Source organism: Buteo buteo, chromosome 8 (genome assembly GCF_964188355.1).
Source record: "Buteo buteo chromosome 8, bButBut1.hap1.1, whole genome shotgun sequence".
Lineage (NCBI taxonomy): Eukaryota > Metazoa > Chordata > Aves > Accipitriformes > Accipitridae > Buteo > Buteo buteo.
Window position 1 is genome coordinate 2898600 of NC_134178.1, and position 21692 is coordinate 2920291.

Sequence of the window (21692 nt, forward strand, 5' to 3'; positions counted from 1 at the left end):
ACTAGGTCCAAAAAGAGAAGCAATGCTCTGAAAAAACGTGAGGCCACTCTGAAATTTCAAAACGACCACAAGATAACACCAGAAGCTACTATTTTTCAGTATCTGTTCCCCCACCTCCTCCTATTCCCTGTCCCAAGTGACAAAAGCCTATACCACCACTTACCTAAGAGCTGGTGGTATGAGTTTTCATGTATATGAAAAGCAATTTGGAAACTAATGTTCTTTATACCTTGTGAATCAGGTAGTTGCTTGTTCCATAAACACACACTGTTAAAATTTTGTTAGCTTTCTGTTAATCATTTCTCTTCCATCTATAGTAATTAAAGACATTCTGCTGTCAGATAAACATTTTTTAAAAAATCTTTTGAACTGTTATTATTGGACATGATTTACATGCATTTTGAGATTGTTTTACACACCAGATTTTTCAAAAAACACTGAACACTAACCTACCATTGCAAAGCACTGTATAGCTCAAGGGTTATAGTGATTTGATGTTTTTATTTACACTTTTTCTTCCCCTCACTTTATTTTGACAAGTTCAACTTATCTTAGCTTGGAAGAAGAGGATGGACACATGCAGATTGTATATATGATTCTCAGGGCAATATCCAACTTCTTTCTACCGTTTTTACCAGGGGTGATTATGGAACAAAAAGATTTACTTAGCTATAGTGCTTATAAAACACCCAGAGTGAGCCCAACTCTTCTGGGGAATAACAGATCTATTTTCTTATTGCAAATAAAGAATATATCATATAAACACAGGAGATCTGCTCATATGGCATTTGTTAAAATAAACCATATACCTCGCCTGACTGAAAAGACTGAACATAAATTCCAGAAAATATGCTGGGGGAGGGGTGGCAGGGAGAACCACAGCACAGAAAAACAGTAAAATATAGAAAGCCTTAAAGGTTACAAAAAACAAAACAGGAAATTAAAATCACAAAGAATTGTGGGTGAGTTACTTTATCCTTAAAAGTAACTTTCAAATTCTAAAACAGCACAACTATTTCACGCATTCCCAAACTGCAGCTGTAATTTTTGGAATTAAACAAAAAGACAAGCGATTTTTGTTCCACCTATATGCATTTCAAGTTTTCTTGGATGATTATGGAAGACAACAGGATCAACATGCAACATGAAGCATGCCAGCAAAACCTGGCAGAGATGGAAAATGTTGGGGTTTTTTTCTTTCCCCATCAACATTTACAACTCTGTCTTTAGATCTAGAAATTGAAATGTCAGCCAGAAACTGGAATTAAAATAAGCCTCATATAGCCTTACCACTCTACTCCTTCACATAGCCTAAATCTCATCCCATGAGAGCACGCAAAAGGAAACAAGGAATATCTCTAATTCCAGAAACAGTATCTCAAGACCAGGGAATCAATGCATTAGTAGTTTACTACTACTTATCTTGACAAAGGCACTAACATCAAAGCAAAACCTCAATCTCTTACCTTAAACCAGAAAGACAACAAGAAGCAAATGCAACTACCAGTTATCAACAACTCTTTCAGACTGAAGTTCATGGGGAAGCTATCTACAAGCACAATATTGAAGAGATGAACATGAAAACTAAGAACTAGCAATTCTTACAATATTCAAAAAAAACCCCACAAAACAAAACAGAGCGATGGTCTGTCTAAATTCTGGTAAGCAAAGGTAGTTGGAAGCTTCCTAGACCTTGCTGTTGAGTAAAAATATTAGTGTTTCTAGCCTTCCACCTTTCACCAGCACAACCTCTGCCATACAGGAGTGGTACCTCTCCTGAGGCTCAAATGATGTTCTAAGATGAATGTTAGGATATGCCTATATGAAAGTACAGACTGCTCACACTTGCTCGATGCAAATGAAAACAAAGCAAATATAGGTCAGTTTGCCCACTTTCACATTCACACACTGTCTGCATGAAATCTTCCAGAATTATTTGAAAGTCCTATTCAGCTCATAGTAAGGAAAACCCTCCAAACACCTACGCTTCTGAGTAATTTTACAAAACTTTTAATTACTTATGTGTATAATCAAAAAAGAGAAGCATTAAAATTCAGGTGTTTAGGTATTAAAACACAACTGTAAGTTGTGCATATGTTTTATTTTTAGCAGATTAAAGAACATGGCCTTCAGCAAGCCTTTTGTGGGAATTGCTGTCTGACACGCAAAATACGCTGAAGGAAATCCCTCAGCATTCAGAAGTATGCTCCTGCCATTACCTTTAAGTAGCAACAAGTAGTTGATCAACAAATATCTAAGTGCTTACCAACAGACTGATTTTCCTGTTTAAGTTCAAATGGAGAAGCTCTAGAAGGAACATGCCCCTAATTACCAACATACTCAATTAGAGAGAATGCTCACAAGTTTCTGCAAAACATCCAAACCAGATGGAAACGTACACTAACTGTGATGAACCTTGAAGTAAAACAAATGTGCATTCTTAAGAGTACATCATCAACTCTGAATTGGTAAGAAAAATACAAATGCTTCACAGCATTTTGAAAGTAAAAAGACTATTCTGTTATCTTGCTGAAGCGTCTCAAAGTTGAAGTTGGACTTCCTTACCAATGCCAGTTTTACTGTAAAAAAGGAATTTAATCCAAGTGCTAAAGCTTTGCTCATGTGATTTTTTACATTGGTTCTGCAGGGACATAGTGCTAGCGTAAGAGCTCTCTGAAGAACTCTTAATGAGAACTACCTCATTGCATCACCTACCAGTAACAGTGGTTCACAGTTGGACTTTTAGCTACACAGACAGGGAACAGCATAAACAAAAATCAAATGTGTCACTCCATAAAAAAAGAAGATTAAGAAAATAATTAAAAACATCCACCTCTCTATTGACCCCCTAGGTAGTCAATACCAAAAGCATGAAGACTTCACCAAAATCACTGCCGTCCCTCCAGCCATAGTAAAGTGGAGCTTGAATGCATTTTCTCTTTTTCATTCTGAACCAGTGAAACACTCAGTAAAAACTGCTGGCATTCCAAATTAATGCAGCTATTAATCATTGCCTATTTTTCTGCTGTATTGCAATGCATGCTTTTCTAGTTGCAGCAGCTATGCAAGTTTCAGAATTTTCCATCTATATTCTATGAAAAAGCCAAAAACGTAAGCCATTAGTTTCTAATCTGAAAAGTGATCCACACAAAAGACCAGATGTATCCCATGTTAAGCTTATCTTCCCCCCTGCCTTAAAACAATTAAGCAAATTAATAAGCTGCAGGAAGAGCAATGAAATGCAAGGTAAATGTTCTGTAACACAAGTCTGACTTCAGTATATAGCTTTTTTTTTCCCCCCATATTGCTCTATTTGTATTTTTGTTACTTGGGCTTTTAGGAGAAAACTTTCAAAACCATAAAGAAAGGCTACTTTTGAAGTGCCCAAACTAAACATACATTATTTGTACACCTGGTAACTAAATCTTAACATGTTATTATATGGGGTAGGTATTAACTTGATTCCTTCTGTAGAACTAGTAAAAAAACCACAGAAGAATCTGGATGGCTCATAACATGACTCTATCATGTCTAGCCACATAAGCAGAGAACTATTTCAAATGTTATAAAATTGTGCTTACTTAAGTTTTCTAAAACTGCCAATTCTGAATGTGTAAGTGATACAACTCAAACTCAACTAATAGGAATACAGAAGCTATGCTATACCTTTTCAATGAATAATGATGGCATCCGTATCAGACTTCTAGAGAGCAATTCCTTCCTTTTACTTGCAAAAAGAATTGTTATTTTCCTAGAGATTAAGCTGAATCAAAACTAAAGATCCATCACTTCTACTAACTAGGATCCTTACTATTTTCACATCTACTATCTCTGGGCATATTCTAAGCACAATTATAAGACTGTCAACAAACATTATCAAAATGTTAACACGCTTACTCCAGATAAAAATTCAGTCAAATAGAACAAGTCACACATATGTCTCTCAAACAGCAGCAACCACAATTACTTTGCAACCAAACATCAGTATACATAGCATTGCACAAGCTGCTGTACTTAATTTTTTCCCTTCTTCTAGCATTGATCATTACTTAGTTACATCCCATGGCCAGTATGAAAACTAGTCAGTACCAGTATAGGGCTTTGAAGGGCTATTCTGCAAGTGCTACTTAACATTTTTTCAGCCTAACCATAGAAAGACAAGATGACATAGCCTCTGTGCAGCAAGGACAATGCCCTCAAATTGAGTATTTCGCTGTTCCTTTTTAGAAACTGGCAAGAGAAATTATCACAATCAAGCTGGAATCTAACTCAAATCTAACCTCTCAAATCAGAGCGGAGCCAACAATCTATGTGCCAGATTAGAGATGCTCAGCACTTAATAAATACTGCTAGAAAATCTATCCAAGTCAGCAATAACCTTTAGACATAAAAATATCAAGTGCAGCACCTATTTAAGATAAGAGGGACCCACTAACCTCATCCACTAGACACTTCTTATTCTAAGCTTCAGCATACGAAGTTGCAGAAGTAGATATATATGAATTACTAGACATAGAGGGAAATGAGAAAAAAAAAAGACAAGTTCAACACATTTATCAAAGGTAAAGTCACAATGACATAAAATTACAATGACTTCTCAAATGTTACCATTTTCTAGGCACAGGAAAGCACATACTCAGAGATAATGTGCTATTCATCCTACCTCTACAGCATAAGCTGATGGACCTAGTGATTAGTAAATTTCCGATTTAAGCTGGGAATTTATAAATCAGCATGGGCTAGTCATAACAAACCAGACTGGGCATCAAAAAACCCCTTTTGATTTTAAGGACAGAGGTTTTGACAACATTTCAATCTGAGTAGTACACAGAAACTAAATGGAGCTTAAACAGTATATGAAGGGAAATCATGACATGGTTGCCTCCAGTAACACAGAGATGAACTCAATGATCTAGGAGAAATGCCCTCTAACTTTCATCTCCAACCTTCCTCAAGACTTACAGAGCCATGGATATGTTTCAGATAAAGGAAAGCGTAACATGGTAGTGGAACTTGTGCTTCTCCCCACACACTTTGCCTTTATTTTCTAACTATTCCCCAAATCCTTACTTCATTTATCTTTCCATTTTCCCTCATACATGTACATCTATTTTAAGGGCTGAGGAACAGAAGGAGCATCTATCCATACTTCAGAAGCAGTTCTTCCAGGACAGTATAGAGTAATCAAACAGGCTGCACCTTCACTTGTGCACTCCAAATGCACATCAGCCTCAAGGTATAAATCTAGAGTCACTCATAATTTCATTTTTAAAAGGACAAGCCATCCCACTCAGATTGCAAATCTCTTCAAAATAATGATGCAAGAAATAGAATGGCTTAAGAGGCCAAAACCATCCTTACTGTGACTTGCAAAGTTAAGTTATAGAAGTTATTTATATACTACAATGACAGGCATCTTAGAAAAGTGTATTAGAAAGATTACGTAAGAGTACATATGACAAGCCAGCCACTGTATAGCAAATACAGAGTTAGCTGAACCATAAGACTCAACCTCAGATTGTATTTGGTACATTCACACAGGCGTTTAGTACGTGCTGGCTTCAGGAAAAGGGTGAATTCTGTTTGTGGATCAAAAAAAAAAAAAAAGGCGGCAGTTTTACCAATATTCTCCCCCTTCTAGGCACAGAAGAGAGTTCTCCTCAGGTTACTTCCAAGACAGTCAACATACATGCTCTTATACTTAAAAAAAAAAAAGTGTGGTCTATATTTTGATGTTAGCTCCAACTGCATTTGCTCTTTGTCACTTGTCATGCTGGATTACTCAACGCTCTCTAGCCAGGGCAAAACACAAATACACTCCTAGGTGCAGCAATAAATGACATACTTATTTAGCTGTGCTTCCCTCTGCTGAGCTGTCCCACTCCAGAATCTGCACTGGCTTCTCTCTGTTCCTGCATACAATTAATAGAAAGGGTATTCACAGATAAAGCTTTTACATGTGGGTATATAAACTGGGATGGTGAAAATGACTTCTCTCCTTAAGTGGTACCTATCTGGCCATTTGGTAGCTGTCATAAAACATGAGAAGCACTGTATGCAGGATTTATACCACTGATACCAAAACCAGCTCCAGAAGTTAGACCTAAATATAATGCTGAAGACCAACATATACTTTTCACTTGCGCTTACAGAAATTTAACTGGAGACAGCTTGATGTTTGAACTTGCATCCCAAACACTCAAAGAGCTGAAGCAGACTTTTTCAGACAAGTCTAACCTATTAGACTGACCTTAAGAATACTCTGCAAATCCTATCAGTTTTCCTACCAAAGTGCTTAAATGACATAATAATAATGACGTAATAATAAGGTAAAAGCATTATTAAAAACAAGACACTACACAGTATCTGGCAGACTTCAGCTCTTACTAGTTGAAAATGTTTTAACCCAATATAAACATTATATTACTGTTCTAAAATATGTTTAGGTATTTATTTTGTTTATGTCTATAGGCTAATATAGGATCATAAATACATTTTATGTTCTATTACTTCCTCTACTCAATTCACACACACAAAAACAATCCAAAATATAAAAACTCACTAGTCTCTGAAGTAATTAATAGCTTTTATAATTTAAAATACAAATAAGTGTAAATATTACTGCTTAAATGATCCAGTAGCCCTTAAAACCACCAAGAACAAGACAACCTTATCTGTATATTCACTAGATACCAAATTAATTTGTAAATTAATTTGTAAGAATCCCAACAAAAACACAGGGTGTTAAATCCTATTAATTCACTGAGAGGTGGAAAATACAGAAGTTAAAGTTATATCTTATCATACAAAATTAACATTGTTAAAAGAAATCAGCACAGTTTAAGTAATTCCTAACCTGAATACCCTTACTGTTACTAGCCTGCGAGAGAGCTGCTTACAAAGTTTTGTAATTCTCTACTGTTGACAAATACTTAAGAAATTCTCAGGAGTTGGAAAATGACATTTTTTGTCTATTCTTCAATGAAACAGTAGAAAAAGCAAGTTCTCTTTCAACCTCTTAATACATACAATGATTAGGTGAATTTTAGATCGACAAAGATTCCTCTGATATTTAAAGTAAATCATTACATTTCACATCCTCAATAACTTTGGTTGCATTATGTGCCTTGTGTAGAGCCAAATGTATGTGTAACTTTGCAGGATCAGTGCTTACTTCCAACCGCTGTGTAACAGCACAAGCGCTGAAGATATGACAACAACAAAAACACCCTGCAGATTTAACAGCAGGTACTGGTTTTCATTTGTAAATAAAAAATTCTGCACTTAAAACACGTAAAATCTACAGTCACTATGTTTTGATTACACTGATAACAATTATCATGACATATGCCCTACATACTGTATGCAGCTCTAAAATCTCTGGAAAGCAAGAAGCAACTTGTGGAAAACAGTAAGAACAATTGAAATAAAACTTGATACAAGTGACCTTGTTTTAAAATGTCCTTTCCATATGAGGTCACTTAAAAACATGTATTGTAAACCTACCTGTTCTCCAGCCACTGTACATACTATTGTCTAATAATCAGATGACAATACTCTTGGATCTTTGTCTTCCACAGGTTTATTAGAAAAATAAATGCTATCTTTTTGTTCCTCCTAATAGGTTTGGGAATCTTACCTATTTAATGGCATGCTGCCCTAGCTAAATGATGAATCCTGTCTATTGCTTTTCAAATGCACCAACCTTCTCAAAAACACTGGATGGTGTCATCAGACAAAACCTGATGTTCTGAATAATGGTGTCCGTATGCCTCCAGCGTCTTCTATCATGGCGCAGCCAGGCCTGAACAGCTTCATACAGCTCTATCTCTGGAAACCTGCTCAGATGATCATTATCCAAGTAAGACATGAGCTTCTCAAAGCTCAGATATGAAAGGAAGTCAGGTCTGGACATGAGTGGCACAAAATTCTCTAGCAGAAAGGAGTCCAATTTTTCCCTGACTCCTTCGATGTTTACACCAAAATCATCCAGAAGTCTCATAATTTCTGCACAGTTTTCTAAGCAGATTTTAGCTAAGAGGAAAGAGCAGCAAAATTTTACCACCTCTATAAGCTGGACATACATGGCAGCCTGAAGGATTTCATGAACAGTGTTCATACTCAGTTCAATAGTTCCATAGTACATGAATTGGAGGACATGACTGAAGCCTGTAGCTGTCAGACCCTTCAAATGGATTTTGTCCTGATCTCGTTCTCGCATATCAGCTGTGAACATAATCCTGAAGTAATCACTCTGGGTGGCAAGCAGGGCTTTATGGGCCTGAAATTGGTGGTCTTCAATGACAAGTGTGACATCAAGAAGCAATCCCTCCTCATACAGTGCTCTGAATCCAGCAGAGACACTGGTGTCATGGATGGAGGAGCTAAACCCTTCCACGTCCCCTGCCATGAATCACCTGGGGGAAAGAAAAAATAAATAAATAAAAATAAATTGTTATTTCTAATAACATATCACAAGCCCTTCCTGATAAATCCTAACTGAGAATGCTTTTATTAAGACTTAAAAGTCTTCACCATCCTTTTTGTTTTCTCTTCAGCTGAAAAATCAACTTAAGAAACAACTTAATACACAAACTTTAAATATTTCTCGCCCCCAAAAGACCCTCATTTTAAAGAAAGGGTAACGAACAACAATAACTATGCAATACTGCTGAAGCAATTCCTCGCTCCAAGCTATTTAGTGGTCAGATAATGAATATGCAATACTAAAATGCTTGTCGTGGTTTTCTCCCCCTGCCCCCCCTCAATCTTTCTAAAGAATTTATCTCAGGGGAGCAATAAAACACCCACTCTTGAATATCAAAGGTTTCAGAAAGGAAGCCAAACTTCCTTAACTTCAGAAACAAGCTCCAGTTGATCTGTACAAGGTATAACCTAAAAAAATTTTAGTCTCTTTAAAAATATATGTCAATTTACTCAAAAGTTATTTCTAGGAAATAATGAACATTTTCAGAGATACTATTTAAGTTTGTGTGTTTCACTTCTCCTGTAACAACATAGTAGTTCCCCCTTCATCTACCTCCCTTTATCCCCCCCTGTTTCTTACTATAGGGATTAATTAGGTGATGTGATTTATAAACTGCAAAATACTAAGGCAATAGGAAGCACTGACAAGATTAGGTCACAATAAATAATATTCTGTATTCTGGGTTTAGTGAAGTTTAATTGCTTATTAAGCGTTTGAACACTTGCAGATGCAGTGTTACTTACGTGCAAGCTATAGTCAAACTGTAAATAAGCCAAAAAGAAATTATAGACTAGCAGGATCCTACCCTGTTAAAGTTAAGGAAGATAAATATTCAATGAAAATCCATACCAAAACCTATTCAAAATCCAGAAATTTCTCAAAATCTTGCTCAACTTCCTTGGGTTTAGGTAGGGTGAAGTTGCACAAGGCAGCTTGAACCAATCTAACAATTTATCACTAGTTGAAGGGCAATGGCACACTCCATTCTCCCTCTCTGTCCTTATTCTGGGGTCTGAGCTCCTGCTGCCTACTTTGAGCTATTTCTGGCGCTCACTGGACTGCTCTAGAAAGCTAATTCAACTCATAAACCTGACAGAAAACTAAACGAAGGGTGGGGGCGGCAACAACGACATAAACACCACCACCCCCCAGCACATGCAAAACCTCAAAACCAGAGAGCCTTCTGCTCATCAGTGAGCTGACTTCTGACTTGACACTGCAGGGGGTATGGCACAAGAACCAACCTGATGCAAAGGGCAGGACATCACACTTGAGCAGGAACAGGGAAAAAGAGTAACATTGTCCCCTTTTGGCATTAATCAGCTACAGGAATTGGTTCAACCATTTTTGTTTCACTTTATCCCACCCTAAGTAACACTGCAGCATTCACTCGGTTATTTGTGCGTTTAACACCAAATTTCCCATAACAATTAAAGTTAATAATGTTTTGGTACTGGTGACCTACATGAAAAGCTAAATAACACCAACACATTTAAAAAACTGCTGATTTTCAAGGTTATAGAACTTTACAGCAGTATATGGACCCAGAAGTGACTCTAGGTCGGCCCAGGTTTCAGAACTTCAGGGAGCAGTTATCATGTTACTCCCATTTCCTCAAGCACCGCATCCTGACTGCTGCCACTGTAACTGGAATGTATTTTATTAGACTCCATCAACAGATAATCATCTCCTCTCCTTAATTCATCGGCACACATCCTGGAAAACAGAACTGGAGAAACTCTTCGTCTATGCAAAACTAAAATGGTGAGTGGGGGTTTGTAGCCACACCTCATGGAATTAGCACTGCTCCCACACTGTTGAAGCCTGCTGACAGGTTATGTGCACAATAGTGTCAGTGCCGGGAGTGTTCACGACAGTTAAGGCCTTATGAAAAAATCCAAATTCCTGAAAGTAAGACCAACAGCAGGAGAACAATGCTGACAATCCAATGGCTTTCTGGCCAGTACCCGTGATAGCACACTCCCCTCTATGTCACTGAAGACAGAGAGAAAATACAAACTGCTCTGGAGCTTCATATAGCGAGTCCCTTATTCCTGAACACAGCACGTGCCTACCAGAAGGAAAAATTACCATCATGTATTATTCTTAGTTGTTGCCAATTCTTACACAAAAGCAGACAAGGAAAGAATTACTTTACCAACTCTTACCACCTCAAAAAGCAGCAACAAACTGAAGAGGATGCCATAAAGCCTGACTTTACAGCATTTTGCTTTCTAACTGGATTTCTGGTATCAAATAAAAAGGTAAACACTAATACTAGCTTTTTTTCTTCTTTCACTAGAGCACTTGTAACTCCCCCCGTCCGGCCCCCAGTTCTCTGATCTTTAATAACAGTTGAGCTCATCCTTCAGTCTTTCCTATGTAAGAGATTTAATGGTCACTTGCCTTTAAATGGGCCACCTGTTTTCATAAAATATATAGCAACTTGAAACAACTATCTCTCAATTTTGTTTGAAATTGGCCAAGAGGTTCAAAGCTTATTAGGATTCTCAGATAGTACAACTGTGTAAGTTACATTTCTTTAGGAGATCAACTAAGACATATGGCTCAGCTTCAATTCCAAAATCAATGGAAAAAACAGGACAGGACAGGACAGCTGGAATTTGCAAATGAGAGACATGAACAGAGTAACACAACAATATATTGGGGAAAAAAAAGTCAGAAATGTAGCAACATAAATTAACCTGAAAATAACAGGATCTCCCATCACACAGGCTCATGCAGGCAGCAATCTCATGCAAGGGATTTCTTCAGAACAGTACATACATTACTGTGTACATGAACAACACAGAAGAACCATACCAGTAAGCTCCAAATACATACGAGGGTCTTTCTCCTTAACTTGAGAAAGATAATTACATTACAGATCTGCAAATATGAGGGGAGAAATTAACTTTTACATCGGAGTGCTTTAAAAGGCCCCTTTCACCACCCTCAAAGAAGCAAAAAGGAAAAGTTGGCAAGTGAAGGTAAGCAGACACAAATGGTAGAGGGTAAATGCGCCAAATCCAGATGAGCACCTCCAGCGTGCCTTTTAAGGATCAAAACAAATAAATAATACACAAAACCAGCATCAGAGAGAGTCCTGGGCAACCAGCTCTAGGTGGTCCTGCTGAGCAGGGGCAGTGGACCAGATGACCTCCAGAGATCCCTTCCAACCTCAGCTACTTTGATCAAGTTGCTTTTACATAGAGACTGCACTGTGGGATTTTTATTTTTTTTTTTTTTGCGACCATCCTTTTAATTCTGATTAAGTAGAAATAAGACACACACACACACACACAAAAAAAACCCCGATATAAGCTACTACCCTTCAAATTTTAAATCTATCAAAAAATAAGGTGGTAGGAATTACCAAAGTAAATTTTAAAACCCCTGCATTTAGGGAACACCTTTTAGGGTTCCAATTTTCACATCTCGCTAAAACTGGCTATTACGTAAAAAAATATTAAAACCAGAAGTCAGCTGCAAAAGGCTACAATGGTAACAAAGTGGTCAACACTCTGAAATTATTACTTCAGAAGATTTTAAAAATGTGGGGGGTTAAGTCACTTAATCCTCCTTTTCACATCCCTGCTTATATTATTTTTAGTAAATCTACAGTTTCAATCTCAAAATATTTTTCCTCCCAAACATCAGACAGCATTTAATGGATTATTTAAGTAGAGACAAAACCAGTAAGACTTCTCCATAACACCATCTAAAGAAGCTTCAGAATTCTATAAGTGAAAAGTGAAAGACTACTTGTCTTCCTCCATTAAATAAAAGGAGTAAATACCGTTTTTTTGGCATAAAGCCATACACAATATCAGCAGATATATTTTGCTTTACAACACAAAAATATATTGGACAGTGCAAATACACAGGGGGTTAAAACAGCACAGAAACTGGGAAACTAGATAGTTAAATGTGTATTATGATCAACTGGTAAAAATCTTCATTTCTACAGCTAATATCCTCAGTCAAAAGCAAATAGCAATGTGGTAGTTCAAATATTAAAAAAGCAATACAAAATACTCTCAAATGAAGTCATTTTTCTAAAGCATAGCTATGCCATTCCTCCCACACACACACTTGCAATCTTAGATGTAATTCTATGCACTATTCAAATGCTGCAGCTTATTTCCCAGAGGACAATAACATAACGATTTTTTTTCATATTTTCAATAAAAATGCAAAATTCAGAGTTAAATTTTCTTCACACATGCAAATCACAACAGCACACTTAATCCTAAGGAAGACATGTAGCCTACAGTGGTCTGTAAGAAAACAGGAACAAAAAATTCCAATGTATAAACAATAAAGGGGGAAAAAAAATAATCAAAGTTGACGTTCTGCATTGTTCTGCGCATACTAGAGCTGATCAGTATAATGCAGCACAGGACGTAAGAGTCTCTGCTGAAAAGCCAAAAGAGAAATACGCTTAACCTTATTAGCTTTTCCTGACATTTCTTACTCTTTTAGCACATAATGCATTACAGAGTCTACTCTGCTGTGACTGTAAAAGCACTTACTTGGAACACTGATTTCTCATCTTTATTCCACAGCTGTAATAAAAGTCTGAAAACCCTGTTCCAGACTGCTTTTTCTTGCTAAACAAGGAGAACCTTCTTTCCTCAGGGTGTCTGAGGCTCTTAGTCACAGACAGAAGAACTGGAGTCTAAAGGCACAGGCTGTTGAGAAGGAAGTTATGGAATACCCACTTTTGGCTCATGCCCTGCTTCATTAAAAAAAAAAAATCTATCCAGGCAGTACTTCCAGAAAAAGTACCCTTTTAAATAAGTATGTTTATGTGATATGTAAGCTCACATGCACTTTCTAGGGATAAAAATGCATTGTTCTGGGAAAGTATTGACAATACCAACTGTAGCACACCAGCTGAAAGGCAGGTTTCTGCTTTCCTTTACTGCTGTTCCTTAACAACTCATTTGAGATGCTGAGACAGAACTAGCAAGTTCCTTTGTTTATAGATTATGAAGTAATTCTTCATTCTACCTACCTCATAGAAATTCTGAGAAACCACCTCTGTGAACGCAGCTAACAACAAATTTTCACATAATAAAACACTATATCTATGAGTTACACAAAAAGATATTTCACCAGACATACCGAACCATACTTTGGTTACATGAAGTACTGAAGTAAAGCTTAAAATCCAATAATCTGTTCCATCTATCCCATTCCTTTCATCCATCAAATGTGTGCATTTAAATGCAAATTTTAAAGCCATTACATATGCTTTATTTCGTGAGGTGCATAACGAAGACTGCTTTGAACAGAATTCTTTGACCCTAAGTTTGTTAAAACAAACATTTTCCTGCACAAATAGAATGTTTCTCTACAGTCAAATGTTATACACATGTATGAAAATACAATACACACTGGCATTTGCACATAGAAGCAAAACATTCACAACTGCACACATTCATCACTAAAAACCAGGCCTCTGAATGCAGTGTACTGCAATGAGCGAGAATGTAATGAGTGTATAAATACACATTCACACAGTATAAATAATCTATCCCCCAAATTAAACCTTTGTTTACATGGTTTGACACTAAAACCATTAAACCTTGTCCGAACCACCATTTTTCATCACAATTCTCCACTAACAGCAACAGAAGGAATGACGTAAAAGTGAGCTAGATCAATAACCAGCAGATGCTGAAACTTTCCATTGCTACAATTGCAAAAGTAGGAAACAAAGAAACACATCAAGTTCATAGGTGTTTTATCTAAAATCCTTTAAAATCAATATGCTAAGTTTGGGAAACAATTTATCTTAAATGCATGGGTAGGTTCACACTAAAGACTTCATCCAATCCGTGCCGAGAATTCCAAAACACTGGATTACTTTAGAAGTGAGAAGTTAGGAGCTTACCAATTGCTGCCAGTCAGAGGAACCAGACTGCCAGAAATCTAGAAGTTAAAACTTGGGTACTCCTGAAAACTGTCCACACTGCATGAAGAATTTTTTAGGGGCATGCATCTGACCGTGACAGCTCCTCTTACAATCTCTACACGTGTTGCTCTCTTGAAGCAATGTGCATCAGTTCGTAACAACAGTGGCACTTTTATAACACCTCAGTGTCTCTGAGGTCATTATGGTAATGCTAGAAGCATTATCAGAACTAGTTATAACCAAACATATTAAAACTCAGTATGGATTGCATCTCAGCTCGGTACGGTTATACGTCATTCTGTAAGTATGCTAGAACCCTGCTGAGTAGTCTTTAGCTATCTTCATAGACTACAGTACTAGGAGAGAGTGTTTTGTTCTGTTCCCTTTTTCAGAAACCTCTAACTCAAGCAGGTGTGTTGGTGCTCTCATATGCACATATTCACAATGGATAGGTTTCTCAGCTCACATTACTCTCTGCTCCTCAAAACTTATACCACAACCCAATTTAGTCTTTCTGCACAGAAAGATCCAGATGTTAAAAGCACACACACAAAAGATCAGAACCAGTTTGTTTTAAAATACTGCTGAAGAGTATAATTTTCACATATTTAATTTAGATGAATGCTAATCAATTGTATGTCAGAAACTTCCCATTTTGCAACACTAGCCACCAGAGAATAAAATATGGTCCCCAGCTCAGCCCTTAAATCAAGCTTTAGGATTACTATCAAAAGGATTCTGATGAAAGTACATGCTTGACAAGCATTTTAAGACTGCCAGACGTATGCCTCAGCTGTAGTAACTTGACCAGTTTAACTTCACCTAACTGAATCTAAATTCAGCTTCTGTCTCATGAATTAACATCAATGAGATATACATTAGTTTCTCATCGTATTAGTCCATTATGCAGATGATGTAACTGCACTTCACAGACATTAAGATAGTTTAAACTATTTGGATAAAAGATCATCGCATCACTACACCTGTATAGAAAAACATGCTCCGGAATGTAGAGCAAGCTCAGCTCAGTGCTCTTCCAATTACATTTATTGATACCAGAACAGGCACCAAGTATAAAATATTTTTATTACATCCGTAAGAATGACAATAGTCTTTAACTAGAAAAACTTGTATCACTAATACCTAAGAGTTATATGATGGTAGTGTTGAAAACTACGGATTTGCCACTGCTCTCAAAGTGGACAGGACTGCTCTATCCTGAGTGCCAACATTCCTTTTTTTTATATATATATGTATATGTATTTGTGGCTTCTATAATGATTAATTTTTCCACACGTAAGAAAAAAATATTAATAAAGAGTGATTTTCTCATTGCAAAGATATTTATCAAGAAAATCAAGGTGTATTTTATACAGAAAAGGAGCAAGTTAAGTATTTCTTAGTAGCAAAAATCTAATCCTACTTTTTTGGACTCGTCATAAATTTTTAGCATAATAAAAAGGTAATGAGCTACACGTAGTATTTAAACTCTATTAGTAAAAAAAATTTTAATCTAAATTGAGATAGTTGAACTACCCCTTACAATTCTTTGTTTGTTATTATCTGTATATTTATTGCTCACTTAGTTAATACTTTTAGCATCTTTTGAGAAAATGAGATTACTGAGATTGTGCCTTTTGTTCAAGACACACAGCTTTTGACCTCATTGCAAAATGTCAACCTCATTTGTCAGAAAGACAGAAATCTCAAACATATTAAATTTCTACAGATTTTCCCCAAAATTGGCAGCTAGATAAATGAAAAAGACCTGGTGTCTCCAGTGTCTGCTCAACAGTTATCTGTTCTCCTTTGCTTGCTGAAAGGCAAATCAACACATGCGTAGATCCAAACCAGCCATAGGGTATAATTAAGGAAAGTGAAAGGAGATGAGTGACAGTGGGAAAGTTTATAGGACGTGTGGTAGAAATTAAACAGGTTGGCTAGGTGTTGGAAGGAAAAAGACAGAAAGGATGTTGGCGCACGGTGGTATGCTGAGGGGATCTGCATGTGAACTGGGGCAATGGTGGTCAAAGAGCTGGGTTGTTATCTTAGGGACGAGTATACACAACAAAGAAGTCAACAGGAAGCCAGCAGTTCTGCCCTTTTATCCAGTAACAGCTTGATGGTTCCCCTATTCTTCTTCTAAAGGGGGAGTGGGGGGTGGGGGGGGGAACAAACCCCACACAACAAAAACCCAGTAACTTTTTTTAAGCGACACGTCCGTATTTACCAAATAGCTCAAAGCTCCAGTACCAATCCTGGGCGGCAGTCTGCTCGTTCGGCTCACAAATACTTTCTTTTTTTATCTCCCCCAACGTCGCTGATGGCCAAAGGGCCATTTTCGGGGTAGAAACTCAGATGACCCACTTCAGCTCCTCAGCTTGACACGTTTAGCACCCCTCCCGCCAGCCAAAGCTCACAGGCCCAGCTCCCCGACGAAGGGGAGGGAGGCTGGCGGGCTCCGAGTCAGAGACCCCCCCGGCCCCCCCTCGGAGGCCGCCCAAGCCCTTCACGGCGCCCGGCCCGGCCATGCCCGCCGCCCCCGCCTGCTCCCGGCCGGGGGAGGAAGGTCCCCGAAGGCCAGGAGACGGAGTGGGGGGCCGGGCCGCCCTCGGTAGGTCGGGCAGCGGCGGGAGGGCCCCGGGGAGCCCGGCGGCGGCTTCACCTACCTCTCGGCAGCGGCGGCGCTGAAGACGCGGCTCCTCCCGCTGGACCGGCGGCGAGGGGGGCCTCTGTGTAACATAAAGCCGGGGGCGGCGGTGGAGGGAGGCGCCGGGGGGCTGAAGAGAGGGGCAATGGCTGAGGCAAAGCCGGGAGGAGGAGGAGGAGGAGGAGGCGGCGGCAGAGGAGGAGGAGGAGGAGGAGGAAGGGGGGATCCTGGGCTCCCTCCTCCCCGCGGTCCGTGCTCAGGGGGAGGTGGGGAGCCGCCCCCCGCCGCGCCGTGCCGCGCCGCCCGGGCACCGGCGCTCCCGGCCCTGCCTGGCCTGGTCCCCGGGGTCCCTGCCGCTCCCGCCCGCCCGCCCCCCCTGCACCGTCTCACACTTGTTTACCTTCTGCGCTGCCTAGCACGGCCGCAGGCGCCATCTTCCCCCGCGACAGGCACCCCGCGCCGGCCGTCACTTCCGCCGCCACCTGCGGGCCCGGCGGAGGCGGAGGCGGGCCGGGGCGGGGGGGGAAGGCAAACCGCCGCCGCCGCGCTCCCGCCTCGGGCCCGGCCCGGTAACCCGCCGCCCGGTCGGCGTGTCCCGTCCCACCGGCGTTTTCCCGGCCCTGCCGCCGCCGGCTCGCACCGGCAGAGACCGGGCACGTCCCCCTGGGAGAGGAGTCCCTTACCGGGGGTTAGCGCGGGCCGCGCAGGGCGGGGGTCTCGGGAAAGCGGCACCGACAAGCATCGTCTGCGTCCGGCTCTTAAGGACGCTCGTCCGCAGGCGTCCGCTTTCGGTGGCTCAAGCTCGCGTTGTTCTCTTCCACCCCTCTGCCTCCAGGCCGGGTCCCGCCGCACATCCGTGGCCCCTTTTTTCCTCAAGGCTTTGGTCTTTTTTCTGGGTTTTTCTCGGGAGCAGCCCCACATGGGCCGACTGCTGCAACCCACCCCGGGGCAAAGAGCAATCCCCGTTCAGAGCTTGCCGAACTCCTGCACCCCTGACAGCCGGCCGGCCACAGGTGCCGCGGGCTGATCCCGGCCCCCTTCTCGCCACGGGCAGCCTTGCCAGCCGGCGTGAGAACCGGGTCACCGGAGCCCGACGACGGGTCAGGGCCGCCGGGCCACAGGTGCTCAGCATAGCCGCCCTCAAGCAACAAACCGCAAGCAGCTCGCGGGGAACTGCAGCCCAGCGTGGGATGAACAGGGCTTTGCCTTAGCACAAACATCACCTCCTTGCTTTCTCCGTCTTGCCTTTGCCAGGCAAACAAACTCCGACTTTATTGTAAGAGGTGGACCTTTGGTTTGCCACTGCCACCCCCAAACCATTCGCTACCTGCTAAGTACCTCCCCATCACCTTCTGTCTCACTCCCCGCTTTAAATAGCAGGCCACAGGCTGCCATCCTCTCCCTGTTTATGGCTGTTCCCAGCCCCTTCACTGCCTATTTTCAGTCTCTCGTTACCACCCCCACCCCATTCTTGATTTATAAAACAAGAGCATACCTCCTCTATAGCTGCCACCCCCGAGCTGAATGTCTTTCCCACCTTTCACAGCTTCACACAATGAACCCGCTATTCCATGCACTGCTTCACAAAAGACTTCCCACCGCTATTCCCACTCTGTTCAACTGCCCTCCTACTGCTCCCTCACGGCCTACTTATTCCACACTACAATCAACCTGCTCCCATTCACTCCTCCATGCCAACGGCCTGACCTCTCTCCACTCAGCAAACTTCATACTATTCCACCTCATCCGCTTACTCCTACGGTAAGTTTGCCCCACCTCCCCAGTCACTGCTTTAAAACCCGTTACTTGTGCACTTATGGTGAAACAACCAACTTTACGTACTGACTCTGCCAAGACAGCTACCGTTCCTGCCACCTAAGTCTCAAAGGAAAGACATTCTCTCCCTTATTCATAGGGCATGTCTTCCGCTGCACCAAGCAAATACCCGCTCACATCTCATGCTTCAGCAAAGAAAAACTGGAGTAGAAAGTAAGTTTCTCATACACAGAAATGATACAACCAAAACATCATGCATCCTTCTGCCCTCTTCAGACTTCCGACCTTCCTAGGTCAGCGAGGGTGGAAAAAGCTAAACAGGGCTGTTTTCGGTTTACCTGACTGTCATTTTGCTGTTTGCAGTCTGTGGCAAGCTGAGGCATAAGATGATCTTCAGGTCTCTCCTACACACTGCCACAGAAGGGGACCTCAATCCTAGCCAAAAAAAAAAAAAAAAAAAAAAAAGCCCAACAGCTTTTACACACTTATTCTCAAGATTTAAAAGCACAACACCCCCCTTGCCATTCCCTTTTCATTCACATTGGACAATTTGCCCCTACCGAAAAATCAAAATACATTAATAATGCCTCAATTCTAATCTCCTAAATAAAAAGGTGAGACTGTTAAATCTGGGCCCTCAATAATGACCAGCAGCATCAACATTACCACAGTTAATATTAATTTACATAGAGATTTGCGCTGACCCCTCTGATTTAGGCATCTGTACAAAGTTGGTTACTAACTAGCTCCCACTGGCTCAAATGAGACTATTGCAATTAATAAAATTCTGGACATACACTTTTGAGTTATATTGATACACTATTTACCATTTAATTTGAACAATTTTAAACTTTATTTAACTTATATGTATAATATACTTGGCAACTCCTAGAAATGTTTTTACCTACTTAGACATTTGCAGTCATTAGACTTCTCTGGTTTTTCTTCATACTACAAATATTTCCAAATACAGTGAATCAGAGTAACAAGAGTATCTCATAGTATGTAAAATATATAATCTCATTGTTAAAACAGGAGCAACAGTTTGTGTATTTTTTTTAAGATTCCTGACAGGGTTCTTGGCAAGGATTAAATCCTTTCTAAAGGCTGCTGCAAATGTGACAAAAACTGTTTCCGTAATTTTACACTGCACTGCATTATTGCATAATTTAAACAGCTAAGTAACTACACAGTCTAGTATTTTCAGTTCATTTTCATAAAAGAGTGATTATACATGCCTGGACGTCGAGGCAACTACAAGCAAGTATTGCATCATGTTCCCACTATACTTTGTGTATCTTGGTCATATGCATCTATTGTTTTTCCCAGAAGTGAGATACTTTATACAAAACAGAAAACATCATGTTGCCTGATGAAAGATTAGGGATGAAAATTTATCTTCCGGCCCAATGTGCAAAATTATTGGGTTGCAAGACAAAACACATTTTGTCATTGGTAACACCATTATACATACTGTAAGGTTTCTCACCACATGTTCATATTCATTTCTTCAAAACAAGAATGCTGGCAATGGATTTGCTCTAGGTATCTCCAGCAGAACGCACTCCTAACTCTTGTATCAGGAAAGAATGGAAATAGTAGTATTTGTGAAAGTGGGAGGTTACGAGCATTGTTAAACCAGGCATACCAGTTTCACACAGATTTCTATCATCACATTTCAATCACATGGTTGTCTGCTCCAAACCTGTTTTTTTGACCCAAGCAGTTAGCCAGGCAAAATCTGAGCACCATCACGTTTTCCAGCCGGCAAAGCCACTGTTTATGAACGTACATGTATTTTACATAACTTGTTACTTACACTGAAACCTGTTTCTCTGCTCATAGAAGTCCTATGAGTAGCAACCTCAACTTTAAGAAGTTTCCATGAAAGAGAAGTCAGTTCAATTTCCCACGGGGAGGGCTGTGAATTTGGTCTTTAGTCTCTGTTGAACGTCTAAGCTTTACTCGATTTTTAAAGCGTTGATGTCGTACCCAACTCTGAAAACAGCACACATTTGGCGGGGTTTTTAGCTGTTTGGTACAAAAGATTCAAGCTGTTCAGATCTTGGGGCAGGGTCTTATGTCCGTACAGTCTCTCCCTAACACCAAGCACTCAGCCTACAAAAGACAGTAACAAGAGAAAGGTTGAAATTCAAAATCTTATGAGGCTGATGGCCAGCAGAGATTACTAACATATGTACAGTGAGATTTTTACTGTTCAAGCAGATAAGCTGATCAGACATCAAATTAAATATGCTCATTTCCCGTACATACAAGCATATCTGGTTCCAGTTTTACCCCCATCTCCCTTTCTGCATCACACCCACTCGCTGCCCCAACCAAACCTACACCGCCACGCTGTGAGACAAATATTGATGCCTAAACCCCAGACACTGGATGAATCTCCTTTTTCGGTGTATCTTTCAACCGAACTAGGTTCCCACCCCAATTACCCTACCGAAGCAGTGGTGGTACTTGACGCCCGTACTACATGCAGCACCGAGCAACCACGGCCTGTCAAAAGGCAGCCCGTTTCTCACAGAAATACTTCGAGGTGCCAATTCCCCTGACCTTCGTCCTCGCAGTAGTGACCCAAAGCCGCAAATAAAACCACCCACTCGTGCTCCCCGGGGGTCCCTTTTAACCCCCCCGCCCCGCCTCAGGGCCGCCCCTCACCGCCCTCAGCCCACGACCGTTACCCGGCGGCAGGCGCGAGGCGCGCTCCCGCCGCCGCCGCCCCGCGCATGCGCACGGCCCTCCCTCCCTCCCCCCCCCGGCTGGCGGCGCCGACGCTACGCGGAGCGGCAGGTCCGGTTGCATCATCCGGCCGTGAGGGCGACGGCCGGGGGTCCTTC

General features: G+C 40.8%; 1 protein-coding gene across 15 annotated transcripts in view; it reads right to left on the reverse strand.

The window, feature by feature from the left end:
* KLHL15 (kelch like family member 15) overlaps positions 1–21058 on the reverse strand; it is a 34844-nt gene extending 13786 nt beyond the window's left edge. For 9 of the 15 annotated variants that reach the window (XR_012651233.1, XR_012651232.1, XR_012651234.1 and 6 more), the window contains exons 1-3: positions 17462–17572; positions 17081–17191; positions 7706–8417 (exon numbers count right to left, since the gene is read on the reverse strand). Coding sequence is in view for 10 of the 15 variants with exons in the window: in XM_075033476.1 (XP_074889577.1) it covers positions 7706–8410 (705 nt within the window). In the remaining 5 variants the exon portion in view is untranslated. Of the gene's footprint in view, positions 1–7705; positions 8418–16641; positions 16826–17080; positions 17192–17461; positions 17573–17744; positions 17864–19175; positions 19273–20656 lie in introns of those variants that run through there. The other 6 variants (XM_075033470.1, XM_075033477.1, XM_075033469.1 and 3 more) reach the window with 6 other exon arrangements.
* Positions 21059–21692: the final 634 nt, after the last annotated feature.